General features: G+C 39.3%; 1 protein-coding gene across 1 annotated transcript in view; it reads right to left on the bottom strand.

Moving 5' to 3' along the window:
• Nucleotides 1–633: 633 nt before the first annotated feature.
• LOC126779219 (chorion class B protein PC10-like) overlaps nt 634–11,829 on the bottom strand; it is a 102,877-nt gene continuing 91,681 nt past the window's right edge. The window contains exons 3-4 of the mRNA XM_050503141.1: nt 1,508–2,225; nt 634–1,361 (exon numbers count right to left, since the gene is read on the bottom strand). Coding sequence (XP_050359098.1) covers nt 2,209–2,225 — 17 coding nt within the window. The 3' untranslated portion in view covers nt 634–1,361; nt 1,508–2,208. The remainder of the gene's footprint in view (nt 1,362–1,507; nt 2,226–11,829) is intronic.

Below are 11,829 nucleotides of genomic sequence, written 5' to 3'. Positions count from 1 at the left end.
CATGTTTTTATATGGGACCAAACGTTGGAACGGTTAAAATTACGTTTTAGAGGGAACATAGCAAGGTTTTGTCTTTACAAATTTTCACATTTCGAAAATATATAAAGCCAGTAATCATATGTTTTTCTTTTAAAATAGTGGCTTGCAATTTTATAAATAATTCACACCGCAGAGGGCCCTGATGCCGCTTTTTTGTGATCTAAATACCCTTATGACATCTACAGAGTTACCCCCTAGGTTAGTATAACAAACAAAACCTTGATATGGCATGTTAGCTGCAGTATCAGAAACAGATTTTCGAAGTCTACTTAGAACATATGGAAATGTATCCAATTTTGAACAAATTTTATTAATATGCTATTTCCAATTACAATGTTGGTATATTATTCCAAGAAATTTTGCTGTTCGTGTGTCATCTACCATGGTATGTTTTAAATAATCGTTTATATGTGTGGTATTATTGTTCTGACTCTTGAACTGTATGATTGTCCTGTGGCATTGTACCCAAGACTAATAAATTAAAATGAAAAAATAATAATAGTATTTTATAGTTTGCGTCAAAATTAATTCAAATATTAAATAATTTTTTCTCTATTTTCTTCTCTCGAAACGAGATATAACTTCGTCCACTTGAATGGGTATGTTTTTGTGGACGTAGAGCAGTGCTAGTCCAGTGAGGCGATCTTCTGCCTTTGTCATACTAAGCCAAGTTTCGAGCCTCCTGAGCTTAGAAACTGGCCTTTTTGCCGTCACTACGCTAACCGGTAGTGTAGCAAGTATACATAAGAATCTTCTAACGTTAGTATAAATTTCAGCATCACAATTTTCTATAAGATTAGAAATCGACTGCGGAATATTTTTATTCCGCTGCCATTTTACCATCCACAGCTGATATTCGTTTATAATGACTGAAACTGCAGTGTTATCTATTAGTAGTTTATAATGATTTGCGATTTGTTTAACATTTTCAATGTCCTTATTAGTGTAAGTATAATTGACCTTTGGAACAAAAACGCCAAGGTTAAGGAAATTAAGTTCTTCAGGAGACAGGCGGTCTTGTAGCTCATTTATTACAGATTCTAGAAGAGGAATGAACACGGCTTTTCGGAAATACTCTTCAGCTGATTGAGTAGGTTGGTGGTTTGCTCTTTGTGTTTCTCTTGACACTTTTATAGGGCATTTAATTTCTACGCCTAGTTGCTTAACTATTTCTTTTGCTTCTTCAAAAAGTTGTCGGAAAACTGTTTCAGCCTGTACCCTTTTTCGTCGTAAGACACACAGTGCATCATCTATAGCGTTCGTAATCCTTTTTAAATCAATTGAGTCCATTTGCAATAATTTGCTCAAGGATACAGTTGTATCTGAAAAATATAATAATAAATTTAAATTGGGTTTTTTAAAAAACTTTGGTTTTGTGGCTTACAAACACAAGTTTAATTAAATAAATAATTGAATTCTTGCTTTCATGCATTTGTATTTAAGAATAACAAACGAAATCCTTAGGTACCTAAAACATCACTCAAACAGATAGATGACATAATGAAATCTGGGCTGCACAGTGTTTGCAGTAAGCAATGCGCATCATTAGCAATTTTGTTGTCTTGCCAAGTAGAAATCTTTTCCAGAGTGCTACAAATTTTCACCAAGTTGTCTCCTTGAAATAGTTGATGCCCATCGTACCTTTCTACCCAACGCGTCTCACATATACCTTGCATTATAACTCCAAGTTCTTTTTCAAAGATTTTGTGCATCTGAGTGGATGTATTGATAAATGCTATAACTTTTCTCATAGTCTCCGAAGCATTGCGGCAAGAAATTAGTTTGCATGATGTAGCTAGCGAGCTATTAAGAACGTGGTTGCTGAAAGGACAGCTTTTGGCATGTGCAGCTTTTTTTGACAATTCTTGTATTGCAACTTTTATTTCTGAAGCCAAGGCCGCGCAGGTGTTGGTTCCAATACCTACACACAATGTTAAATCTATGTCGAATTTGAGACAGATGTTTTCAACGATTTTCGCCAGCGCTACACCCGAAAACCGTCGCTCCGTATCGTCTGTATTGTTAGCCATTTGATCACTTCTAAGCGTATCACAGAAAGTTACAAAATCTTCCTTTACGATACCATTTTGAAGATATCTGAATGATAAGTACAGCTGTGTTATATGTAATGTGATATCTGTTGTTTCATTGAATAAAATTGAAAAATATTTAGCATCCTTCACATTCTGAAAAATATTTTCCTGAATGATTTCTTCGCAAACATCAATCAACTGATTTTTATCAGTTTTGCTAATGTATATTGTATTAGAATTGGAAGGCTTTAAATTATGCAATGTTGTGTTACAAGATTGTTTACGGAATTTCAAAAGGGCTCTTAAATTTCCTTCATCACCTACTGCGTTATCAATACCTTCTGCATCTAACAATTTACCATCGTCACCATGGTCATGTAGAGATATATTTTGATGACCACAAAATATTATCGTTTCGACAATTGGTCGCAAGCGTTCCCTTTTTTTATTAGCTTTTGGTATAGCGGAAATTGTTTGATTAATAATTTGGTTAATAATTTTATTTTCAGGTTTTTGAAAAGTTGATAAAAAATTTTTCGCTGCTTTGACAGTTAATTCGTGGTATGGGTGTCGTTGGTGTGTTTGTAGAACGCCCTTTTCACTGAGCAAATTTTCAAAAACTTTTAATGGCTCTTTGACGAGTATTCGTAGATATCTTTTGTATTCTATGCTACCTTCAGGTGCAAATAAAACACAAAATTTGCAGTAAAAGCCCTCGTCTTTTTCCGAGAAAACAAGCCAGGGAACCTTGTCAAGGAGTGCCTTCTCTGCACATTTTTTTGTTTTTTTACCTTTTCTGGTAACAAAAGATTCCGGGAAAACAAAATCTGGGGGAGGCATCCAGCGATTTTCAAGCAACATAGCTTTTTGTGAATCCTCTATGTTTTTCCCGACGTACATTCCCATATCTAAGGAAAATTTTGTTTGAGAAGCCGAATTATTTATCTCATCTGAATTAGATGTAGATGTGCATAATATCGGCTTGCATTGAACAGTATCAGTAGCAGGAGTATAACATTTTTCTTCATCTAAGTTTAATGTAGCTGAAGATGTAGAAGCAACGGCAGCAAACATATTATCATCTGTATTAGAGGTTGTTGAAAGCAAATTCGGGTGTTTGCCAATCTCATGCTTTGGTTTCTTTATAAAATATGTGTCTATTGTTCTAAATGAACCACCTGTTTTACGTTTTGATCCACTAGCATCATCAACATTATTCATAGAGTCATCCTGCGAAAAAAAACATGCACAAATAATTATAATAATAAATTAATTAAAATAAATTATAATATCAATTTATTTAACCGGTTTTAGTAGTATACCTTCATTAAATACATTGATGTTAGTAACGTAATAAATAGTAAAGTTTTAATTAAACCCTCGAGTGTTGCAGGTGTCCATGGGTGGTGGTAGTCACTTTCTATCAGGTGAGCATCCTACTCGTTTGTCACCTCTTAAGTAAAAAAACCATTCAAGAATGAAGGCTCGCATAGTCGGGCTATCTGTCGGGGCGACATGGTAGTATGCTCAAGCGATCCCGTGTGACATAGTGTGACACAGCCAAAGAGGAACCAAAGTGGAACCTTTTTGTCTCTTGCAGAAACTGGTTTCTCAGTGGGTATTCCGGAGCTCGGCGCCGGTAATTCCCACATACCACACTTTATGTAAAGTTACAGCCTGTGAATGTCCCACTGCTGGGGCCTCTGGTGCTAAAGGCCTCCTCTCCCTTTTTTTGAGGAGAAGGTTTGGAACTTATTCCACCAGGCTGCTCCAGTGCGGGAATAATATAAATACGTTTTTTCAGCGATAAAAAAACGAGTAAAGTTTAGATAGAGAAATGAAACGATTTGGTTAAATCGCTTCATCATCATCATCATCATCATCACCCTTTTCGCGTCCACTGCTGGACATAGGTCTCTCCAATGGCACGCCACTGAGCTCGATTTTCAGCTCTTAATCTCCAACCGCTGGCAGCCACCTTGCGTATATCGTCACTCCACCTAGCTGGAGGGCGTCCTACGCTACGTTTGCCAAGGCGTGGTCTCCACTCCAGAACGCGTCTACTCTAACGGTCGTCGGTTCTGCGACATATGTGTCCAGCCCACTGCCACTTCAGCTTACTAATCCTTTGGGCTATGTCGATAACCTTGGTTCTTTGTCGGATCACCACATTAGGGATTCGATCCTTCAGAGAAACTCCGAGCATAGCCCTCTCCATAGCTCGCTGAGCGACCTTAAAATGGTGGACCAAACGCACTGTCAGTGTCCACGTCTCGGCTACGTAGGTCATAACTGGTAAGGCGCACTCGTTGAAGACTTTTGTCTTCAAGCATTGCGGTATTCGTGACGAAAAGACTTGACCGAGTTGTTCTATACGCTGCCCAGCCCAGCTGTACTCTTCTTCGTGCTTCCCCCTCGAAGTTGTCTCGACCCAACTGCAAAGTTTGCCCAAGATACACATACTCCTGAACAACTTCGAGAGGAACTCCGTTAAGAGCTATTGGGTCTGGACTGACGTGTTCGTTGAACTTTATCTTAGTTTTTTCCAAGTTCACCCGGAGACCAATTCGAGCAGAAGAATCAGCCAGGCTGCTCAGCATATATTGCATGTCCTGCACGGTTTCTGCCACGATGGCGATATCGTCTGCAAATCTCAAGTGCGAAAGGTACTCGCCGTTTATGTTTATGCCCCGCCCTTCCCAGTGCAGCGTCTTGAACATATCCTCTAATGCATTAGTGAACAATTTCGGTGAAATGACATCCCCTTGTCTCACTCCTCGATGCAAGAAGATAGGGTCAGACTGCTGATTCTGTACTTTGACGGTCATAACAGCAGCGTCATGCAGGCCTTTCAGCACTTGGATGTATCGCCAATCGATTTGGCGCCGTTGTAAGGACTCCAGAACAGACCAGGTCTCAATAGAGTCAAAAGCCTTTTCATAGTCCACAAATGCTAAGCACAGAGGCTGATTATACTCTTCGGTCTTCTGTAAAATCTGCCGCACTGTGTAAATGTGGTCTATGGTTCCGTACCCTCTTCGAAATCCGGCCTGTTCCAGGGGCTGAAACTCGTCAAATCTACGCGCGAGACGATTCGTGATGACCCTAGAAAACAGCTTATAGACATGGCTCAAGAGAGAAATAGGTCTGTAGTTCTTCAAAAAGGTTTTGTCTCCTTTTTTGAAGAACATTACGACAACACTCTTGCTCCATGCCTTTGGAGTTCTCCCCGAGAATATGACAGAATTAAATATTCGTTGGAGCTGCGCTAGTAAAGGTTTTCCAGCTGCCTTTAGTAGCTCCGTCGTAATTCCATCTACCCCGGGGGCTTTTCCATTTTTAAGCTGCCCCAAATCCATTACGATTTCGACTTGGCTTACTTCTGGCAACTCTTCTGTGAAGGGGGCTAAAGTGGCTCTAGGATCCCCAGGGTCGTATTGAGGACGAGGCGCTACTGATGTATATAATTTACCGAAGAAGTCCTGAACTTCCCTAAGAATCTCGAGCTTAGAGGCGACGACTTTTCCCTTTGAAGTGGTCAGCTTCGTCAGATGGCTTCGACCTAGTTTTTGAACAAAGACTTTCGACCCCCGATTTTGCTCAACCGCTTTTTTTATAGAGCGTGTATTAGAGTTTCGGAGGTCGCGTCTTACTAGCTTTGAATTTTTTTTATTAAGATCTGACGAAGTGACTGTAGGGTTTTCACGTCGTTTTCGCATTAGCTCTAGAGACTCTCCCGAAAGCTTGGACCTCTTGCCGGTGTTTTGCGTTGGATATAATATCGTCCCCTCGTCCCTAAAGATACCTACCACTTGGTCGAGTTCTTGGTTGATGTCAACGTCAGTGTTGATTTCCAAGGCAGCGAATCGGTTTTCCAGTTTTAACTGAAATGTACTAGACTCCACGGCTTGGAGCAATTTTGGTCGGAGTGCAGACCTCATTAGACGGGCGCGCTCGAGCTTGTAGTCAATATTAAGAGTTCCTCGTACAAGTCGGTGATCACTTCCGGTATTGAACCTTGTGATCACAGAGACATCTCTAAATATTCGCCTCTTGTCCGTCATAATAAAGTCAATCTCGTTTCTAATCATAGCGTCTGGGCTTCGCCACGTCCACTTCCGTTGAGGCTGTTTCTTAAAGAAAGAGTTCATAAAGAACAGACCCTCTTTCTCCAAAAAGTTAACGAGCATTTGCCCCCTATGATTCCTGCTTCCAAATGCTATTCGTTCGTTGCTAGTATGTACTCCTACTTTAGCGTTGAAGTCCCCCATGACAACATTGAAGTGGGCCTTTTGGGTGGTGTGCAATGCCTTAGAAATGTCTTCGTACATTTCTTCCACTTCATCATCCGAGTGTGTCGAAGTCGGTGCGTATACTTGGATAACCATGAGGCTATACCTCTTGGTGAGTCTGATCACAAGATACGCTACCCTTGCCGACACACTGGAGATTTCTAAGATGTTGTCAGAGAGAGCCTTGTGGATCAAGAACCCGACGCCACCTTGGGATGGTTGGTCTCCCTCTCTGAAGTACATAAGATGGCCTGATTCTAAGGCTATGGTATCCTCTCCCTTTCTTCGGATTTCACATAGCCCCAAAATATGCCACCTTATGTTCCTCAGCTCTTCTTCGAGGTGTGCCAGGTGTTCGTCGAGCCGTAGCGTCCGTCCGTTATACATAGCCAGGGTCAGTCGGTGTTGGCGCCCTGCCGTAACCCGGGAATTCTTAGCACCCCCTGCCCCACCCTTACCATGACCGCCGCCTTATCCAGAAACAGCGGGGCGACCGGGAACTAGGGGCCGTTGCGTATAGGTGTGTGCCATAAAAGGTTTTGCCCGTAATCACCACGCTGGGCAGGCGGGTTGGTGATCGCAGAGCGTAGCTCGACGTACAGATGACGCTGCTGCCCGTCACCGGTCTGCTGTATTTAGCTACGCCTTAATGGAATGGTTATCGTTAGTCGGTCGCCAGAGCCTCGTTTGTTAATCGGCAGGATGCACCACGTGCAGGTGAGGTTGGCTGGATATAGTTGTGCTCCCAAATCGCTTAAAATTTATTAAAATAAAAAGGGTACTAAATTATTAGCTCATGTCTGCCCTGGAGGTTGATGCTCAAAATAATACTGAAAACAAAGAACATTCATGAGGCAGACATCCGGGGATCTGCATCGCGAAGTTTCAATTGATTATTATAAATGAGACAAGAGGTTTAAAACTAATTCAAATAAGCCATAACTATAGCCAAGCCTTAATCATTAATTTGACTCCATTTTGCCAAACTCTACTTATAATCTTGATATCATAAATATGATTATTTGCTACTTACCATATGAAAAAACTTTCAAGAACTAGTATGCTATCTATTGAAGTGTTGAAATCTCACAAATTTTTATAAGCTATTAAATTAACGCCAATCCTGCATACACGTCAAGCAAGCGCGAACTCGTAAGTCTGACTGAGAGTAGAATGGTTGGCTCGCCAGGATTAGTTGATCGTTCAGTGCGTCACATCGTATGATCGGTCCCGAACCAATGGCGAGGCGAAAAATACTTTTTTACCAAACTTACTATATGTATACAAATAGTGCTATTAATCTTTTAGCTGATAAGCATAATTATAAATATACTGATGCATACGAGATGCATACGAATATTTTATTATAATAAATGTCATTTTGCTGTAATCGAGTCACCCTTATCAGACCGTAATCAAGCATATTATTAAATGATAAATATATAAGCAAGAAACGATAAAAAAGTGAAATTTTTAAAAAACTTTTTTTTTTGGTGCTATGAGCAATAAGTATGGAATGTTGAAAGATATACCTAACTCCCAAATGTTGTTATAATGAAGTTTGTATTCATTATAAGTTTTTAAGTTTTATCAAATAATCATAAAGCATTTTGTGATAATTGAAAATGACGAGAAAAATAAATGACCAGCCGATTAGCGTAGTTGGTAGATACTTGCTTTTCACGTCGAAGGTTGTGGGTTCGATACCCACCCAGGACAGACATTTGTGTGCATGAACATGTCTGTTTGTCCTGCCGTAACAGCCTGTGAATGTCCCATTGCTGGGCTAAAGGCCTCCTCTCCTCTTTTTGAGGAGAAGGTCTGGGTGTAATTTTTATATAAGTATGTATTTACAAAAGAAAAGTAGTATATGTGGTATATCAGTTGTCTGGTTTCCATAGCACAAGCTCTGTACAAGCTTAATTTGGGAACAGATAGCCGTGTGTGAAAAATTTCGCAGGATATTATTATTATTATAATTATTATCACCAATATTTATCACAGAAGAGAAAAGTTGCATATCTCGGACACGTGTTTAGGCATGAAAGATATGATCTTTTGCAACTCATTATGATGGGAAAAGTTGCCGGAAGGAGACCTGTTGGGCGCAGGTAAAAGTCTTGGCTGTGCAACATCCGCGAATGGACGGGAATCGCGAGTGCTGCCGAACTCTTTCGCCTCGCGAAGAACAAGTAGTATTTAAAGCTGACTGCCAACCTTCGCTAGTCGGAGTGGCACTCGAAGAAGAAGAAGAAATATTTATCACAAAATCATTTGACTTACTGTGACAATCGTTTAGTTGTAAGTTAGAAAAATGTATCTGTAAATTGGAGTATATTATCAGCACTAGGAATTTCTTGTATTGAGCTTTTGAAGAGTTGACTTGTAGTGAGTTTCTGCAGTGAGCGTTAGTACTTATAGGTTGCATAATACAAATATTCTGAACGAAGTTTCTTTAATTTAATTTTCGACTATTGGCATAATAGTTAACAATTAAGTTTCGTTTTTACACAACGGTATATATTAATATAATATCGGTTCGGTTCAAATCCGAATAAATGAAGAATAGTCAAAGTAGGATTGGAATTGAATCGGGAAAATATCTTAATCGTTATAGATTAGTAGAAATCAGCCCCTAGGGCCTATTGGTGGCGTGAGTGCGAGTGCGCGCGATGGCCACAGTGATGGTCGAACTGTTATAGCGATAAAACTTATATCAGGTATTGCAAACCATGGACGAGGTTTTGTATTGTGATATGATAGTCCGATCCTACCCTATTAGATATCCGATCCGATAGAAGGTATATAATATTAGTTACATATACATGAATAGTTCTTTTATTTCGTTCAATAATTTTATTGTTTTGTGCAATTAGTGTGGTGTGGGTGTTTACTTTGCCTTAGATTGAAATGCACTTATAAAAACCTTACGTCATGTTACAATAAAAAGATTAGCAGACGCGCAAACGCCGGGCGACAAGACCGATATTGTTTCATACTACCGCAAACCGCGCATCAGCTCGCTTGTTGATTAGGCCCGTAGTGTGGCCAAAATGCGTGGATAGGAACGTTTGAAAACTACGCCCGCTAACTCGGTCGGGCCCGTTGCGCTAGGCGCCTTCAGTCACTACACTGTTGACGCAAACAGCGGTTTCATATGTTTGATACTTCGCGCCCGTCGTCGCATCCGCGGTGGGCGGTCAATGTGGACGCACACTATACTATACTATACTTAAAAATATACTTATAAATATTTATAGTTATAATTAACATTCGCAATCACGAATGATAATTGTACCGATTGAATTATGCAAATTTTTTAATACGTTTAGACAAATAGGACAAACGGCTGAGTTGATACATCGACAGCGATCAATCAAAAATTATCAATGCATTAAAATTTTATTTACCCCGAATTTGACTGGTTGACCGATAAAAAACATATCAATTGCATATCCTATATAAGATAACCGCGGTGTTAGTGTTAATTGATATTTGTGTAAAGTGATTCATGCTGTGTTTCATGTATTACAAATATACATACATAAAGCAACCAAAGGAAGAATTATTACCTGAAAATAACTTTACTAATTTGATTAACAGAATAATTTGCTACAATCCAATGATGCTATGCCAAAAAAAATCTATAATTCCGTTTAACTCAACTGTATAAGTGTGTTTCTCATCATCAACCAGCTCTAGCAACGCCACCTAAACTTCCTTCGATATCCCAAATTTATAAATTCATTTAGCTGGTACATTTGAGTTTTGAAAACAGTCATTCATTTGTTTTTTCCTCATTATTTTTTTCTTTGGCGTGGCTTATTACCGCAAAATGGAAAACATGAAATATCGGTATATTTACGAGTACGAGTTCTACTATGGCACCAGTGCTGCAGAAACAGCTCGAAGGATTAATGATGTGTACGGCGCTAGTGTCGCGAAAGAAAGCATTGTACGTTTTTGATTTCAACGTTTTCTTTCTGGAAATTTCGACCTCCAGAACCAACCCCGTTGACGGCCGGAGACCAAAGTGGAAAATGAAGAATTAAAGGCTATTGTGGAAGCGGATCCATCACAAAGCACTTCAGAGATAGCTGCAGGCTTCAGGGTAAGTGATAAAACTGTATTAATCCACATGAAGCAAATCGGGAAAGTAAAAAAAACTTTAACGATGGTACCTCATGAATTGAGTGAATCGAACTTGCAAACACACGTCGACTGCTGTGTTACTTTGCTCAACCGACACAATAATGAAGGGATTTTAAATCGAATCATTACTTGTGATGAAAAGTGGATACTGTACGATAATCGGAAGCGCTCGTTGCCTTGGCTGAACCCTGGAGACCCAGCCAAATCCTGCCCTAAACGAAAATTCACTCAGAAAAAGTTACTTGTGAGTGTTTGGTGGACTAGCGCCGGTGTCGTTCACTACAGCTTTCTAACTTCTTACAAGGAAAAAAATTCAACTCCGATGCGGCAGTCCAAACCGCCTTCAAAGTTTATTGATTCTCGCCCCCGTGGTTTTTTTTAGTAAAGGGATCAATGAACTACCTATGAGATGGCAAAAGTACATAGATAACAACGGTGCATACTTTGATTAATTAAATATATTTTACAAAAAAAAAACTTTATATTCCTCACGTACAAAACGCCAATTACATATATAAGGAACAAATATATGGATTAATTATTATATATTATAGATAGCAATTAATTAATGGATAGGCAGATGGAATTATACACGCAAAAATATTGAAAGTAAATAGGCGATTACAAACAATATGAGTATTTTTTTATATTTTATTTACAGATAACAACCCTTAGTGTTATTTAATAGCTTAGAAAGTATGTTAGTAAATATATTGACTATTATTGTCTTCAATCTCATCATCTAAGGATTTCAAAAAGTCATCAACAATTCTACAATTGTACAATAGCTTGGTACGAAGTAAACTTGAATATTGTTGTCAAGTATGGTCCCCCGCTTACAAGATCCATATTGAGAAAATAGAACGTGTTCAAAAGAGACTCGTTAAACATTTGGTCTATCGTTTTAAAGCTTCAAATCAGCTAGAGTCCTACAAAAACAAACTAGATTTTTTTTAAATGAAGCCACTGGAGATTCAAAGATCTCTACTAGACATGAAATTGCTTTTTGCCTGTCTAATGCCCCACTGTTGGACCAATGCCTTCTCTTCTATTGAGGAGAATGTTAGGAGCTTATTCCGCACTCACCCAACGCGGGTTGGTTGATTGGTCAACAGATGCATGCAGGTTTCCTCAAGTTGTATTCCATCACCGAGCATGAGATGAATTATAACAATTAAGCACATGAAAACTGCGCTGCTTGCCTGGGCTTGAGCCGGTAATCTAGGTTAACACATTCGCATCCTCCACACTTTTCGTATCCTCATACGCTATGCATTCATACATTGTCTTAGTGAACCCTCTAGGGGGGTCCT

This window comes from Nymphalis io, chromosome 28, assembly GCF_905147045.1.
Source record: "Nymphalis io chromosome 28, ilAglIoxx1.1, whole genome shotgun sequence".
In the NCBI taxonomy this organism is placed as follows: domain Eukaryota; kingdom Metazoa; phylum Arthropoda; class Insecta; order Lepidoptera; family Nymphalidae; genus Nymphalis; species Nymphalis io.
The sequence above is the reverse complement of the archived record's forward strand: the minus strand, read 5'-3'. Positions and strand labels throughout refer to the sequence as shown.